We start from the raw sequence: 17,681 nt of genomic DNA on the forward strand, positions 1-17,681 counted from the left end.
CCAGCATTATCCCGATGTCAAAATCAAAGATATTTAGAGTAAACTCGAGGCCAACACCCCTTATAAACGTAGACACAAAATCCCTTCAGAAAATATTAGTAAATAAAATCCAGGAATACATAAACCTAGTAATACCTCATGACCCAAGAGATTTACTCTGGGAATGCAAGGTTTCTTTAACAATCAACACAATTCACCCCCATTAACAGGAAAGAAAAAGAATGATCTTCTCCATAGAAGCAGAAAAGAAAAATTAACCAAACTTAACATCCATTTGGGATCAAGAAATCGCAGCAAACTAGGAATGGAAGAAAACTCCTGATAAATCTGTGAAAGTCTTTGAACTAATTCAGACTCGATGGTGAAAGACTAACCACTTCTCCTTAAGACCAGAACAAGGCAAGGCGTCTGGTTTCCACACTTCTATTCCACCGTGTGCTGGAACGACGGCCCCTCTTAATGCAGTTTGGCCAAAGTTGAAGCTTTAGGGGGCTTCCAGCTTAGGAGGGAAAATGTGAAAATTGTAGATTGCGTCAGCTGCCTCCTTCAGCCTTCTGCTCCTAGAAAGCAGCTCACTTCCTACCTGTGGTCAGCGATCCTAGAGTACCCTCAGGCCTGAAGTGACCGCAAAGGCGGCAGCAGCCTCTGCCCGGAGGCAAGACAGGCAAATCAAACGCAGGAACCGGGAGAAGAGCCCAGACAACGCCCAGTCCTGGGGGCGATAGGCTCAGAAGTGGCTGAAGCCCCTGCCCTTCCCAGACCTCCTGCATCTCCCAGCCTCCTGGGCGTGGAGTGTGGCCGTGTGACTGAGTTCTAGTCCACAAAATTGGACAGAAGAGATGGTGGTATTTCCAGTTCTCACCCATAAACGCTCCTGGAGGAGCTGAAGGACCTTGGATCTTGGAATAAAATATTTGGGACAGAACCACCTGTTGTGAGTCCCACGGTAACCGCTCAACATTCGTTGTGGAGTCCCAACACCCAGGACCTCACAATGGGACCTTATTTGGAAATGGGGTCATTGCAGGTGTAATTAACTAAGATGGGGTCATCCTGAAAGAGTGTGGACCCTAACACAATGTGACTGGTGTTCTTATCAGGAGGGGACATTTGGACACAAACAGACACGGAAAAGAAGCCACGTGAAGACAGAGGCAGTGATGGGAGGGATGCGGCCATCAGCCCAGAGACACCTGGAGCCCCAGAGGCTGGAAGAGGCAGGAAAGACCCTTCCCTGGAGCTTCTGGAGGGAGGATGATTCTGCCCTGCCTGGATCTCAGTGGTCCCGCCACGCCTGGATCTCAGTGGTCCTGCCCCACCTGGATCTTAGACATCTGGTCTCCAGAGCTGGGAGGGATAAATTAAGGCCCCCAGACTATGGTATTTTGTTCTGTCCACCCACACAGACTCGAATAACTGCCTTCAGAAGAGAAATACCTTCCTCTCCCTCCCCCACAAAACATCTGAATTCCACCCCTATTTGAGGAAGGAATCAACATCTCACGGGTTATGCAACCTTGTGGCTGTCACCGCAGCTAACATCCTCCGGACTGTTGCAAGCACCAGGTGGGCACCCTCCAGAGCTCTTGCAGAGCCTATCATGCCTGTGACCTGGAGCTCAGCCCACGTCTGTGTGCCGTGGGAACCCCGCGTGGAAAGCACGCAGCTGGCCCCTCTCTCGGGTCCCCTGCTGACTCAGGAAATTCCTGACGGCGGTTGGGGTCCATGCAGACACCCCTGCAGGTCAGCGTGGACCTTCAGAGACGTTAGCAGCCCCATCTTCCTCGTGGCCTTGGGCGCACTCAGGGCCCGCAGCCCAGCTAAGTCAACGCTCTGTGCTCCATACTGGAGTCGAGGGCATGGGCTTCCCTGGGGTTCCCGCGCCCTCCAGCAGCCAACTGGCTCCCCGGGACATTCCCTGGTGCACGTTCATCGGCTGCTGCTGTCCCCTGAGCTCAATCGGACGGCGACAGTCGAAAGTGGCCACCGATGGCTCGGGGATTGTAACCAACATCTTCTCATTTCATCACTTCTGGTTACCATGGAATCTCATTATCCTTCATGGAATGATCTCCTATTCCCCATCATCATGATGCAATATCGTTATGAGCCACATGGAGGGCAAGGAGACCGTACTTTGCCGCACGTGGCCTTCTTGGGTGCATGTCTGTGGCCACACGTTCCCTTCCTATAAGGACACCGGTCCTGCTGCATTAGGACCCCACCCTGATGGCCTCATCTCCACTTAATTCCATCCCTAAAGAGTCCGTCCCCAAACACAGTCATATTCACGGGTTCTGGGGGCGAGGGCTTCCAGGAAGGACCTTGGTGGGGACACAAGTCAGGCCACACCCATCGTCTTTCCTGTGATCCCATCTAGGAAGGGGAGATACAGGTCAAACACAATTTCGCACAATTTCAGGACCAGGGTGGGCGACGGATCCTCGCATCCGAGCTACATCGAAAGGTCAGCACCTCGAGCCTTCGCACTCAGTATCCCGGCTGTGAGATTTACCGTGACGGCGTTGCACGATGATCCCATTGGCGGGAGCGGGGTACGGGGCACATGGGCCGTCGCTGTACCACCTCTTACGGGCGCCGGTGGATCTATAATGACCTCGACCTTGAGTTTAAACAACGAACCACCTCGACACACCCCCACACCGCACATGGGTTTTCGTCCTACCTTCCTCCGTTTGCAGCAGACCCGAGACAGACGACGTCAGACACACCGCGAGCCACAGCAAGGCCATAGCCATCCAGCTCCCACGGCAGGGAGGCCACGTGCTGGAAGAGGAGGGACAGTTAGCGTGTGGGAGGGAGGAAGGTGAACTTTGGGAAACTCCCGCTTGCGAGCATGGAGCTCCTTTCAAGAGAGAAGGCTCTGGGTATGTGCATGTGTGTGCATTCATGGACACACGTGTGCCTGCACATGCATTTGCAAACAGCCGTGTGCACGTGCGTGCATTCATGGACATGTGTGTGCCTACACGTGCATTTGCAAACAGCCGTGTGCACGTGCATATATGCACACACAGTCACGTGCATGCATATGCATGTCTGTGTGTGGGTGTGCTCGCACATACGCATGTCCCGCGTGTGTGTGCCTCTGTGGGTATCCCTGTGTGTATGTCACCCTGCTTTTACGGACTTGCACCCTGAGGTCTGCACATGCTCTTGGCTCCAGCCTCATGCAGCAACCGGGAAAGCACACACCACACATGGTACCAGGAAACGCTACCATGACAAAGGACTGGAAGGAAGTGTAATTAAAAATATAAAGTGAACACAGATTGAACTTCCTGAACAGGCAGAGTTACGGTAACTGAACTACGCATGGTCCCAGGACCTTCTCAGGGTCCCCAGGAAGCCCCCCTCCTCAGGCTGGCTCTCTAGGACCCTCACCTGCGTAGCCAGCCTCCTGCCCCCACCGGGACCATCAGCAGCTAGGTCTCCTGATGGGCCCCCAATCCTCCCCACCGTGTCATCGTCGGCAAACACCATTAGTGGCCTGGGGCCAGCCCTCTGTGCCCCTCACTTTTGCCCACAAAACGTGCCCCCTCCACACCATCCCATCTGGACAATCTCAGCCAGGATTTAGAAGCTGGGACTTCAGACTCCTCTCTTGTCCTGGGCATTCACAGCCCCCATCACGGGACCCCACATGGACCCCACCGGGGGTCTCTCCCGCTCCCACGGTTCAGCCTTGGGGCTGCAAGGAGATTTCCCGTCTCGACAGCAGGGCTGACAACGATCTCCAGCAAATGTGAACTCTTGCACAATCGGATAGTGAAAGTGCTTTTTCCCAACCCGGGGAGCACGCCCGAGGGACCCCTTCCCAGGAGAGGGGAACGGCGACATCCAGAATTGCATTTCGGCGGGGGGCGCCCAGGAACAGGTGTCTTGCACTCGAATCGTAATACAGGGATGAAGGTGAGGACAGAGAGGCGTGAGGCTCAAAGTTTCCCGGGGGCCCCCCTAACTCATATTCACCATCGGCCATATTCATAAAAGGTCAGTGCAGGAAATCCACGATGGGGAAGAGATCGGAATTTTTAAACAGAACGGCCTGGGACTCGTCGTTAGTTACTGAAGACAGTTGGCTTTCGGCTGCAGACGCTCAGACAGGGTGGGTCCCGATGTGGACACGAATGTCTGGGGGTCTGGAGCCCCCATTTGGATGGAGCTGACGGCCAGCCCAGCGGAGGGGCGAGGGGTGCTCACCCTAGAGAGGGCTCCCCCAACCAAGGTCCTCAGTGTCCCCGTCTGGAGTCATCACCTATAGGACCTTGGTCCTCACAAGACCCGCTCAGAGGGAGTTCTGGGGTGACCCCCAGTCATTTGCATTTTAAAAAATGTATCTATTAATTAATTTTTTATTGAGGTGAAATGCACATCCCGTAAAAGTCAGGCTTTTCGCTCTTTGCTCAGCGGGGAGCCTGCTTCTCCCTCTGCCCCTCCCCCCGCTCATGCTCTCTCTCTCTTTCTCTCTCTCCCCTAAATAAATAAATAAAATGTTTAAAAAAAATAAAATGTATCTCAGGGGGCATCTGGTGCATTCTTCACCTCTGTCCGGCTCCAGAACGTTCCATCCGGCTGAAAGAGACCCCGTCCGCATGAACTGTCACCGCCCTTCCCCGCCCCAGGGCCGGACAGCCACGAACCCACTTTCTGTCTGTGCCTTTGCCCGTTGTGCACGTTTTCCAGTAAGTGGGATCACGCACGATGCGGCCTCATGCGTCTGCTTCTCTCGCTGACCGTCGTGTCCTCACGGTCCTTCCGTGGGGCCCAGGCGGCAGAGCTCCGTTCCTTTTCGGGGCTGAATCCTATTCCCCTGCGTGGACGGAGCACGTTTCGTGCACATTTGGGGCACGGTGCATAGCGCACCTGTAAGGGATTTGCGCTTCACGATCGCTCCGAGCCCCCAGCAGCTCCACGCCGGGAACGAGCCGCCCTGCCCGCCCCGTACCCGACCTTCTCTGGAAGACGCCGCACTGGAGTCTCGTGCACGCGCTTGCACTTTTCCAAGAGCCACGTCAAGAAAGGGGACGGGGTGGTGGAAGCCCACGTTCATGCTCGATTCTGTGCGCCGCGGCACGTCCAGCCGGTCAGCACGCCCGCATGGCCTGGCTGTCCCTGGCGGCTCCTGGCGCCCTCAACAGCATCCTTACATGTCGTAAACCCTTCGGACCCTGGGGCCAGTGCCCAGGCGAGATGCACCGCGGCTGGAGCGAGCCCCATTCCAATGCCTCTTGCCCCTCCCGGGGCTCAGGGGTCTTACCTGGGCAGCAGTGAAGGTCCCGGTGGGACAGGCAGCCGGCCTGGGGAGGGGGGGGATCCGGACCCCAGACTCCTCTGTCTGTGTCTTCTTCCCAGCTGTGCTGGAGGAAGTGTCCCCAAAGAGAAAACAAAGCTGGCTGTCCCTTCTCAGCGTTTTTATGGTCTCGGCCAGGGGCCCCACCCCTAAAACCCAGACCCAATGAGGCTCGGGGTGAGGGCGGGGGTCGGTGACCAGGTGGAGAACCCCGTGCCTGTGTCTGTGTCTCTTCTCTCGAAGCCAGGGTCAGCCACTGTACTTTCCCTGGAATGACTCCCCTTTTCTTTCAAAACTGTTATTTTCCTGTTCTCATTTCTCCTTGCGTGTTCCTCTTTGTTATAATCCTAATTACCGCTCGCCATCCAGGCCCGGCTTGGGCAACTTCCTGGCATCGCTGATTATAACCCACACACACCAGTGGCTGGGTGGAGGGCTCCCGGCCGTCTTACGTCCAGGGCCCAGGCAAACGCTCTCCCCCGTGCCCCCCTCTCCCCCCACCGGAGACAGTCCCTGGTTAGGACCCTGGGTCCTCGCTGAGGGCTTTGTCCAGGGTCAAATGCAGCCCGTCCAGCGGCAGGTGACCTCCAGCTTTATTTCCAGCTGCAATGGCCCCATGCTCAGCCCCTGCTGCACGGACCCCCTTCCGGGGCAGGGACTGACCCCTTGTCTTCACCCCACTCACGCCGGTGACAACGCACCAGCTCCCCACCTGCACGGACTTTATTTTGGAAAAGGGTCTTTGCAATCCCAAGTAAGTGAAGGATCTGAGATGAGCTCATCCGGGATCGGGGTGGCCCTAAATGCAATGACAGGTGTGCTTGTAGGAGACAGAGGAGGACACGCAGAGACAGAGAGGAGAAGCCACGTGACAGAGGGGAATGACTCCCTCACGCGTGGCTCAGAGTCCAGAATGGGCTTCCCCCACGGGACAGCCCCACAGACACAGAGGAGAAGACGGCCAGTGTCACCCCTCGGAGCCCCAGACTGGACCGCTTTTCAGGGCAGCATGCACCCAGACGTCCTGTGCACAGAGCTAAGGTGCAGAGAGGTCTGGGGGCGCCTGGGGGGCTCAGTCCACTAAGCATCTGCCTTTGGCTCAGATCATGATCCCAAGGTCCTGGGATCGAGCCCCACATCAGGCTCCTTACTGCACGGGGAGCCTGCTTCGCCCTCTCCCTCTACCCCTGCTTGTGCTCGCATGCTCTCTGTCAAATAAAAAAACAATTATATATATTTTTAAAAAGATGCAGAGATCTGGGTGGGGGCATTTGAAGCCAGGTCCTGAGGAGGCCCCATGAGGCACGTGCTTGGCTGCAGGTGATTAGGGCACGGAGGGGAGGTAGCAGAGTGGCCCAGGGCCAGGGGCAGAGAATGGCTAGCCAAGGACAGGGTTGGGATGGGCAACTGTCAGGGTCACTGGGAACCTGGGAATGTGCTTCCCCAACACCTGTTCTCTCCCCTGTGTGAGCATAGGGCCAGACACCAAACACTTCCAGATTGCAGAAGGTGGAAAAGCAGGACAAAGCAACCAAGGGGGGGCCTGGGATGAGGGTGGTGGTGAGAGCTTCCATTGTAAGCAGAGAATGTAGCCCTCCAAGGGCAAGAAGTGCACCTGGGGGAACAGAGGAACAGAGGACGGGAATCAGGAAGGGAAAGTGGGTGAGGCAGGAGACACAGCTGCGTGGTGGGGGAGACCCAGAATAGTCCTTCTCCACCAGCAAGGAGCCCCTGTGCCTGGAGCCTATGCACATAGGACCCCAGAGTAGTCCTTCTCCACCAGCAAGGAGCTCCTGTGCACGGAGCCCCTGCACATAGGGGACCCCAGAGTAGTCCTTCTCCACCAGCAAGGAGCCCCTGTGCCTGGAGCCCCCAGCACATGGGACCCCAGAATAGTCCTTCTCCACCAGCAAGGAACTCCTGTGCCTGGAGCCTATGCACATAGGACCCCAGAGTAGTCCTTCTCCACCAGCAAGGAGCCCCTGTGCCTGGAGCCCCCAGCACACAGGACCCCAGAGTAGTCCTTCTCCACCAGCAAGGAGCTCCTGTGCACGGAGCCCCTGCACATAGGGGACCCCAGAGTAGTCCTTCTCCACCAGCAAGGAGCCCCTGTGCCTGGAGCCCCCAGCACACAGGACCCCAGAGTAGTCCTTCTCCACCAGCAAGGAGCTCCTGTGCACGGAGCCCCTGCACATAGGGGACCCCAGAGTAGTCCTTCTCCACCAGCAAGGAGCCCCTGTGCCTGGAGCCCCCAGCACATGGGACCCCAGAATAGTCCTTCTCCACCAGCAAGGAACTCCTGTGCCTGGAGCCTATGCACATAGGACCCCAGAGTAGTCCTTCTCCACCAGCAAGGAGCCCCTGTGCCTGGAGCCCCCAGCACACAGGACCCCAGAGTAGTCCTTCTCCACCAGCAAGGAGCTCCTGTGCACGGAGCCCCTGCACATAGGGGACCCCAGAGTAGTCCTTCTCCACCAGCAAGGAGCCCCTGTGCCTGGAGCCCCCAGCACATGGGACCCCAGAATAGTCCTTCTCCACCAGCAAGGAACTCCTGTGCCTGGAGCCTATGCACATAGGACCCCAGAGTAGTCCTTCTCCACCAGCAAGGAGCCCCTGTGCCTGGAGCCCCCAGCACATGGGACCCCAGAATAGTCCTTCTCCACCAGCAAGGAACTCCTGTGCCTGGAGCCTGTGCACATAGGACCCCAGAGTAGACCTTCCCCACCAGCAAGGAGCTCCTGTGCCTGGAGCCTATGCACATAGGACCCCAGAGTAGTCCTTCTCCACCAGCAAGGAGCCCCTGTGCCTGGAGCCCCCAGCACACAGGACCCCAGAGTAGTCCTTCTCCACCAGCAAGGAGCTCCTGTGCACGGAGCCCCTGCACATAGGGGACCCCAGAGTAGTCCTTCTCCACCAGCAAGGAGCCCCTGTGCCTGGAGCCCCCAGCACACAGGACCCCAGAGTAGTCCTTCTCCACCAGCAAGGAGCTCCTGTGCACGGAGCCCCTGCACATAGGGGACCCCAGAGTAGTCCTTCTCCACCAGCAAGGAGCCCCTGTGCCTGGAGCCCCCAGCACATGGGACCCCAGAATAGTCCTTCTCCACCAGCAAGGAACTCCTGTGCCTGGAGCCTATGCACATAGGACCCCAGAGTAGTCCTTCTCCACCAGCAAGGAGCCCCTGTGCCTGGAGCCCCCAGCACACAGGACCCCAGAGTAGTCCTTCTCCACCAGCAAGGAGCTCCTGTGCACGGAGCCCCTGCACATAGGGGACCCCAGAGTAGTCCTTCTCCACCAGCAAGGAGCCCCTGTGCCTGGAGCCCCCAGCACATGGGACCCCAGAATAGTCCTTCTCCACCAGCAAGGAACTCCTGTGCCTGGAGCCTATGCACATAGGACCCCAGAGTAGTCCTTCTCCACCAGCAAGGAGCCCCTGTGCCTGGAGCCCCCAGCACATGGGACCCCAGAATAGTCCTTCTCCACCAGCAAGGAACTCCTGTGCCTGGAGCCTGTGCACATAGGACCCCAGAGTAGACCTTCCCCACCAGCAAGGAGCTCCTGTGCCTGGAGCCCCCAGCACATGGGACCCCAGAGTAGTCCTTCTCCACCAGCAAGGAGCACCTGTGCACAGAGCCCTTTGGGGACACAGCATGCTCTGCGAGGAGGGCAGGGCTGGTTCTTCTCAGAAACCCTTGAACATGCTGTCCCCAGGGATGACAAATGACAGCTCTAGACTCATGGCTGTTGGGGGCAGGTAGGTCCTGAGGAGCCCAAGGAGTTGGCAGACATCCCAACATTGTATTATGTTATGTTATATATTATTACATTGTTATATTATCTATTATTGTATTGTATTATATTATATAGCATTGTATTATGTTACAATGTATCCTATATAACACAAACTAGGTATTACATGTAGTACATTATTATAATAATGTCACATATGCACATTAATGCATTACATCATTATATTAATGTAGACATTATTTAATGTCAATTATTATATAAATACTAACTTGTTGATATATATTTTCTTACTAATTTTTATTAATTAATATCAATGTGCCCGTGTATTCTTGCATATTAATGTTTTCGATATGCTTACGTAGGAGGAAGTGCTTTGTCTTTCTGCCCGGCGCTGCTGTGACCAGGCACGCGTTTCCAGTGGGGCGGGGAGAACTGGGAGGAGTGACAAGATCTGAGCCGTCACCCGTGGCCCCGCATCACGGACCCTTCTGTGTCCACCTGCTCCGTCCAGGGGGCGGGAGGGGAGGCCCCGCCTGCCAGGCAACCCCAGACCCTGTTCACAGGGACTGTGTCTCAGAACTGACACCCACCCCTCATATTCAGAAGCATTTCCAGACCCTCTTTCTTGGGGAGAGCAAGAGTGTTTTATCCAGTCTTCCCTGCAGATTACCTGCGGACGATGCATCCTTTCTCTGCAACGCCTGCCTCCAAATTAACAAGTCCTGCGATTTTGGGGGTCGACAGCCTGGTCTGAGCAGGACTGTCGTGGAGCCAGGTGCAGGATGTGAGGGGGAGCCATGAGGGCGTCTCTGGAAGGGAGGTCTCAGATTCATGGCCGCCCCACCCCCACAACGCACCCTTCAATGTGCCCACATGGGTGACGGTCTGCAGCTCAGAGAGAAGCAGGTGAGTCCTGGGCTCTGGGGTCTCCGAGCTGTAGCAGGACCCAGGACCCAGCAGGTAGGAGTCCTTTACGTGCCTGGTGCCGGGGTCTGGGGAATATCCACAGGCCTGTTCCTCCGAGAGCCCGGGGCAGGGGCAGAGCTGAAACGTGCATCCGAGACACCTTGTCAGCTCGAAGGTCGTGCAGACACCCAGCCTCCAGGACCCCTACGCGTCCCTGGGGAGCTCTAGGGCCACTTTCTGCTTTGAGGTTGGCCTGGCCCTGCAAACAGGTGAGCCTGGTAGCATGACCCCAGTCCTCGTCTGCGTGGTTTTCCTGAGGTAAGGGGCTTCCCTGGTGAACTTTCCCAGATAAACCAGAACCGTCAAACGCTCTGCCCTTCACCCCAAAGGGGAGGGTGCTCCTTGCTCTGAGATCGCCGGGTGGTTACTCTGGGACAACCTGGCCCACGTCAGGGGCTTGCGCTCTGCTCTGTGCAGAGACTCTCCTGGAGGCCCATGCTCCCCCAGAGGCCTCGGGCTGCACCGTTGCTGCTCCCGGGGGAAGCCGGCGTTTAGTGTCACCAACACTCTGGATCGGGGAGATGCTAACCCCTTCTGCAACTTTCTGCTCCCCAAGGAAAATAAACTCTATTTTTTAAAAAAATTTACCTGTATTTTTTTCTTACAAAGGGTGGGGCAGAGGGAGAGGGACAGAGAGAGAATCATAAGGAGGCTCTACGCCCGTGTGTGAGCCAGACGTGGGGTCGATCTCACAACTCACCCTGTGACCTGAGCCAAAATCAACTGTTGGAAGCTTAACCGACTGAGCCACCCAGATGCCCTGGAAAAGAAACCGTTTCAGTAACTGTGCTGGGTCAAATGGTGCCTCCCCGATTTTTTTTTTTTTTTAAGATTTTATTTATTTATTTACTTGGCAGAGAGAGAGAACAGAAGCAGGGGGAGCAGCAGAGGGAGAAGCAGATTCCTCTCTGAGCAGGGAGCCCATGCAGGACTCAATCCTGATGCCTCCAGAAATTTATGTCCCTTGCAGGCTGGGAAGGGGACCTTATTTGGAAATAAGGTCTTTGCAGATGTGACAAACTAAAGGATCTGAGATGAACTCACCCTGGATCAGGGTGGCCCTAAATGCAATGACAGGTGTCCTTAGAAGAGGAGACACACACAGAGGAGAAGCCACGTGAAGATGGAGGCAGAGATGGGAGGGACGTGGCCACCAGCCCAGGGATGCCTGGAGCCCCAGAAGCTGGAAGAGGCAGGAACCGTCCCCTGGAGTCTATGGAGGGAGCACAGCCCGGCCCTGCCTGGATCTCAGCAGCCCTGCCCCGCCTGGATCTCAGGGGTCCTGCCCCGTCTGGATCTCGGTGATCCTGCCCCACCTGGATCTCTGGTCTACAGAGCTTGAGGAGGACAAATCCCTGTGGTGTTAAGCCCCCAGCTGGTGGTCATTTGTCACGGCCACTACAGCATGGTCCTATCATAATAATGCTCTTCCTTATTCTCCTCTCAGCCCTAAGCACTCACCCCCAGCTCCTCACTCTGGCCCCGGGTCCCAACCCCGAATCCCAGGAAGCAGAGCCCGGCCATCCCGTGGGGTCCCGAACCCACTGAGGCACACAGATGACCCGTCCATTCCAGAACCTGCCAGCACGCGGCACAGGCTACGGCTGGATTCCCAGGTTCGGATTTTTAACTTAAATCCGTGCCCCTAACTGTAGGCTCCCGGGTCAAGCTCATCGGCAGAGCCACAGAGGGTGTTCACGGCTCACACGTCCTCACCCTGGTGGTTGCCCAGTCCTTCCCGTAATCTCGGGGCACTGCCTGCTTATCGCACACGGCACCTTGACGGGGCCCCTCCTCGGCATTGCCGCACGGGTATCTCGGCCGCGGTGACGGCCGATAGCGAGCAAGCACTTCCCCTGCCCAGAGGGCTCGGTTTTCTTTCTCGGTGCCTGGAAATCTTTCGAAAGATGCTGACTCTTTTTTCTGTGTATTTTCACCCCGCCCCGACCCCAAAACATGCAAGTTTTTCAACAAAAACCTTCCTTATCAACTACCCTTGCCTCTTGTGAAATACGTTTCTTCACAGTGCAGACTTTTTTTTTTTATTTTTTAAAACATTTTTATTTATTTATCTCTCCAAGCAGGGGGAGCAGGAGAGGGAGAAGCAGAGTCCCCGCTGAGCAGGGAGCCCGACGTGGGACTCGATCCCAAGACCCTGGGATCATGACCTGAGCCGAAGGCAGACGCTTCACCGACTGAGCCCCCCAGGCTTCCCACAGTGTAGACTTGTGAGTGGATCGGGGTGTCCCGTGTAATCGGAGCGCGCATCTCCCCGCCCAGGTGTGGGTGAGCGCCTCCTGTGGGCTTCCTCGTGCCCTGGCATGAGCGCACACAGTCCGGAACCGCGTTTTCTTCCTTGTATGGTCACAGCTGCACCGCGACCTTTAGCATGCATTGTAGAGAAACGCGATAGACGGGCGCTGCCGCAAATTCGCCACGGACCGTCCCCATTCTGTGCCCCGTGAGCCCCGAGCGGAAAGGTGCACGGGAAAAGCGGACGTCTGTGTCACTATCCCGAGTCCTGGGTGCCTGGCGTCGGCCTCCTGGGGGGACAGCTGGCGGTCCCCTTCCCCAATCCCTTTCCTTATCCCGAGAGCTCCAGGAGAGACACGCACGGAGAGACAGACAGAAGGACGTCCCAATCCTGCTTTCCGCAGGAAAACCTCAGGAAAAAACGACCTGCAAGACCGTCGGATGTCTCAGCAGTGATATTTACCCCAATGCCTTTCACATCCGCGGAAATGCCTGCCTCCCGGCCCCACGTGCCACGGAGACAGCTGTCTTTAAAAGCAACGACACGACTTTGGAAGGAATCCAGACAGGTGCCGATTCCCTAATGCAGACGCTGGGGCATATCTGTCTGAAGAAAGATGCTCTTTCTTTCCTCCCACGTCCTCAGCCACGGCCAGGCTCACAGCGTGGTGACTGTCCCCAAGGCTCGGTAAGGCGCCTATGTGTTCCCAGGAGGGAGCCCCTCTCCTTGGAGACGGTCCCACCGCCCGGATGCCTCTGTCTTTCGTCACGCTGGGATGGGCTAGGTGCATAATGGGGACGGGGACCTTCTACCTCCTTGGTTCCAAATCTCTGCAGGGACGGAGTGACCAGTGGACAAGTCCACGTGGACGCTCTTGCCCGTTTTCCGGTTGCTTCTGAGCCTGTAGGACCAACACACAGGGCCTGGGGTGCATGCCGGCCGCTCTCCACATCCCTCAGCGTTTGCTTTGTGCTTCAGAGACACGGACCGACGGACGGCTAGCATCCCACGCCGCCCGCCCGCGTGGACACGAGCAGAAAGCAGGAAAGCCGTGCTGCTGGGTTTTGGGTGGCGGTGTTGCAGGTCAGGTGAGAAACTTTTCCCAGATGTGAGGGGACAATGCAGATATGTGACATTTCCAGGAGTGGCGGGGGCAGGGGGTGAGCCACAATTTCCGCTTGTCCCCACGGCAGTCACATTTCCTCCACCATGAGGACGTCCTCGGGTTCCTGGGAGCCCGGCGGCAAGTGGCCCGCCTCCCAGGCGACCTGGGAGAGAGAAGACGGGGAGCGTTGAGACCATCCACGCGCGAGACCGTGATTGTACCCCCAAGAAAGCCTCAGTGCAGGGCCGCATGGCTCCCCGTGGCGGAAAGGTGGAGACCACCCCCCTCCCTCCGGTGCACGGATGCGTGAATAAAGGTGGGTGTGCACGCAGGAGAAGATCACTCAGCCACAAACAGGAGCACAGGTCTGGCCGCTGCTGCCCCGTGGCTGGACCCTGAACGCACAACACTCTGGGGGAGAAGCAGACACGCTGGACCTCGCAGCGTGGGACCCCCCCCTCCTTGATCTGCATTGCCCACAACAGGCAAATCCACAGACAGAATGTGGACACATGCTCATCGGAGCTGGCCAGGGAATGCAGCTGATGGCTCACGGGGACGGGGTCTCCACTGCAGACACCCCAACACCCACCTTGCCCATGCAAGCCGCCCCAGCCTCCCTGCATGCAGGGGTGATGCCCCACGTGGCAGGTCCCCCTTGGAGGACACAGCTCCCTCCAGCCTGGACGGTGGTGGCCGCGGGGGGGTCCAGTGGATGGCTGCTTCAGGGCTCAGGGAGGCCACCCCAATATAAGAGGGGAGACCCCGGCCAGCCTGAGGCTGAGACTCGTACTTCTAGCCGGGATGTTATGGGAGGGGTCCCTTCCTGCCGACGGTAAAATACGGATCCTGACATTGGCCTCTTAGTTGCATTTCCTGGACCGGACGTTGGAGAAGAGGGTCCTACAAGGGGTCCGGGGACCACTTGTCCTGGTCAGGGTGTAAGCTGTAGACGGGACCCCGAGAAGTCGAACTGGTCCTCTAACTCAGCAACACCTTCCCGCTGGAACGCTGAGACGCACTGCAAAGCCCCTTGCAAAACCCCACAACCTCGCCCCAGTTTTACCCATGAACCTTAAACCCCGCTGGGAGGGCAGCCAGGCCTCGTGGAAGCCCCAGGGGGAGTCGGAGGAGGTGGGCTTCCCAAAGAAACAGCCTCAAGCCCAGAACCAGAGCCCCCGTGTTGGGGGCGTCCCTCTACTCATCACCAGGCAGCACGCGGGGCTGAGGCACAAGGAAGGTCAGATGGGGCAGGGGCGCCACCCCAGGGAGGGTCCCTCACCCGAGAAACAGCCAGCGGCTGGGGCCAGGGGCTGTTTCTATCCTAAGCCCCATATTGTGGCTTTTGTGGTGAGTCCCCCCTCCCCAAGGAGTTTTGTGCTGAAAGCGGCTGGACCCCCGTGGCCCCTCCACTTCCTTGTGCTCCCCCCCAGGCCTCCCCGGGGAACTGCACACCCGTGTTCGGTAGCACAGGAGACCGCTGCCCAGCCACACTGCGCCCCCGGGGCAGCCCCCGCCTCCCAAGACTCAGAACCGGAGCGGCTGCCCCCACCTCGGGGGAGATAGGGTCCCAGGCACTGACCTCCAGGGGCGGCGTAAAGGTCCCGGTGATTTCCTTCTTCACCTTGGGGATGCGGGGTAACAGCTTGTGCCTGACCGAGAACCTGCGAGGACAGGGACACGGTGAAGGGCCAGCGAGTGGGGCGGCACACCCCGGTGCCGCGGGCCCCCTTCTCTTCCTGCACCAACACAGCGAGCACGTTCCGCGGCCAGGCGGGGTTCGCACCGGCCAGACGGACCGCGCCACTGTGGCTCTGTGGCCCTGGACGCCGTGGCTCGCGCAGCAGGAGACCCCCCACCCCATGGGCAGTGACTCCCCGTTCCTCCCCAGCCCTCAGCAACCTGGAATCCACGCCCCATTCTGGATTCGCCCTCCCCGGCCATGAGGCAGGCACCCATGGGCTCCTACGCTGCGCGGCCTCGTGCGCCGGGGTTGGGGGGTGGGTCCTGGCGCCGGCGTTGGGGGCTCACCGTTTGCAGAGGCACATGAGGACCAGCGCGGGCACAGCCGTGGCTGCCGCCACCACGCCGACCAGGACGCCGCGGAAGTTCTGCTCCGGGACGCCTGGCGGGGAAGAGGGGCCGAGGGTCAGGAGCGCGCGTGCGCGGGAGCGGGTGGTCCTCACTGCGCACACCCGCGGCCTCGGACCCTGTTACCCGACTATGGGTGGTGGGTGTGTTGGGGGAAGCAGGGCTGCAGCGCAGGAAGAGAGACCCTCCAGAGGAGGTGGGAACGCTGGCCGTGGAGTACGCACCCTCCCTCCGGTGCTGTGCCCACCCCGGCCCTCCTCTCCATCGCCGTGTCCTCCACGCCCTGCTCACGAGACAGCGCCCACCATATACATTTGCACAAGGACGCAACTAGTACCGCGCAACGCATTCCTTCTTAATGGACGTTCACTTTCAACACGGTGCAGCGTAGCCAAAGGAATGAATGCATAACTGTGAAACTCCAGGGTGGGACAGAGCTGTGTTTTCTATTGCCCTGGAGGCTTTCCTTGGGGAACCCTGCCTTGACCTGTGTGTTCTGTGCAGCTTCTGTGAGCCATGAACTGTTCTCTGGGAAGAACGAGCCCCACACGTGCGTTCAAGCTCCTCTGGGACGGGGGTGCTGGCCTGGAGAGCTGTTAGGCATCCCGCTGGCGCATACTTCGAGCTCATGCCCTGTCGCCCACCAGAACGGATGTGTGGGACCCCTGGAGGGGCGTACCGGCGGATGCCTGCCTTGTGGGGTTTCTGATGCCCCTGCAAGCAGGTGCGCTAGAGTCCTCGTGAGAGGTCCCCGGGACCCCCGGAGCGCCGTAAAACCCTGCCTCTCTGTTCCTTGCCGCCAGTGCCGCTGCGTGATGGGAGCTGTCCCGTTGCAGACCCCTGGCTTTGAGATACCCCTCCGTGACCCCATAAAGGAGAGAGGGTGACAGGGCACCCAAGGGTATGGGTGGAGCACCCCTGAGCCCTGGCTGACTCCTCAGGGAGGAGGGGGACACCCCTGGGTTGGGGGGTGGCCAGCAACCAGGGCCTTCCAGACACCTGAGCAGGGTTAAGGGAAGAGTAGCCCAAGGGGCTGGTGTCCTGTGGTTCAGTCTGGGGGTGCATCCTCCTAGGGTGACCCCAGGAACACAGGAGAGGGTGCAGGGCAGCGGGACACGCTGCCGATGGTGTTTGGGCAGGGACTGCCCCGAGCCCCTCTACTGAGAGAGGCTGCAGTGGGCTCAAAGAATCCCCAAAAAGATGCACACGCCCTAACCCCGAAACCTAGGAACGGGACCTTATGGGAACAGGGTCATCACAGGGGCGATGAAGGGAAGGGTCCGAGATGAGCTCGCCTTGGATTCAATGGCAGGTGTCCTCGTAAGACCCAGAAGCGGAACCGCGCACGGGGACCCCAACGAATATCCCTCCGCGGCGCACAAGAGTGGGGCCCTCACCGAGACGCAGCGTTGGGCTCCATTCGCTCCAGAGGTCGTTATACAGGTAACGCACCCTCACCCGGATCGTGGTGTCGGGTCTGACGGCAGAACGGGGCATCACGTACACATTCGGATCTTGTCCCCTCTGGAAAACCTGGAAGAGAAGAGGGCACCGTCTGTGGCCGGCGTTGGTGAGGCAGCAGGTGGGAGGGTCCCCAGGAGTCTGAGCTCTGGGAGTCTGTGCAGGGACGACGCCAGATGCCCGGGGCCTCAGTCCATCTCTCTGGCCCCAAGCAGGGACCCTAAGGGGCTCTCCCTGGGAGGATGGACTCCAGCCTGTCACCCACGGCTCCCTGAGCTGCACCCACCCCTAGCGCAGAGTCCCTGCGCCCTCGGAAAGTGGCTTACGGTTATCCCAAATCTACACACTGGCAGCCAGTGGGGGAAGAAGGCAGGAGCCCCACTTGGCCTTGCAGTTTCTGGACTCTGAATCCGACACCCCTGGCTGGGCCTTCCCCCCCCCCCCCCCCGGGCCAGAACAAGGCCAGCTCTGGGACTGGCCCCATGTGTCCGTCTGGATGAGGGCCACCTCTCTGGCCACCGCACCTAGGATGTGCACCCTGGTGTCCCAGGATGTGTGAGTCTGGAGAGGCCAGCAGAGTAAGACAGACCGGAAGACCAAGTGGTCGGTGAGGAAAAGGAGGCACGGCCTGCAGGGTCCCCAGGGGAAGCCATGCATTTCCTCCCCTGGCATGCCCCCGTGCAAATTCCCATCTCATCCAACCACGTCCTGGGGCCGGAGTTGAGTAGGACACAGAGTCCCT

General features: G+C 58.4%; 1 protein-coding gene across 1 annotated transcript in view; it reads right to left on the reverse strand.

Annotated features, from left to right (window-relative positions):
* IL3RA (interleukin 3 receptor subunit alpha) overlaps window positions 1–17,681 on the reverse strand; it is a 50,991-nt gene that overhangs the window by 15,946 nt on the left and 17,364 nt on the right. The window contains exons 8-15 of the mRNA XM_045813662.2: window positions 16,876–17,011; window positions 15,419–15,512; window positions 14,970–15,051; window positions 13,480–13,550; window positions 11,745–11,844; window positions 9,920–10,106; window positions 5,282–5,426; window positions 2,687–2,787 (exon numbers count right to left, since the gene is read on the reverse strand). Coding sequence (XP_045669618.2) covers window positions 2,687–2,787; window positions 5,282–5,426; window positions 9,920–10,106; window positions 11,745–11,844; window positions 13,480–13,550; window positions 14,970–15,051; window positions 15,419–15,512; window positions 16,876–17,011 — 916 coding nt within the window. The remainder of the gene's footprint in view (window positions 1–2,686; window positions 2,788–5,281; window positions 5,427–9,919; window positions 10,107–11,744; window positions 11,845–13,479; window positions 13,551–14,969; window positions 15,052–15,418; window positions 15,513–16,875; window positions 17,012–17,681) is intronic.

Source organism: Ursus americanus, chromosome X (genome assembly GCF_024610735.1).
Source record: "Ursus americanus isolate L20-20 chromosome X, mUrsAme1.1.p, whole genome shotgun sequence".
Classification (NCBI taxonomy): Eukaryota; Metazoa; Chordata; class Mammalia; order Carnivora; family Ursidae; genus Ursus; species Ursus americanus.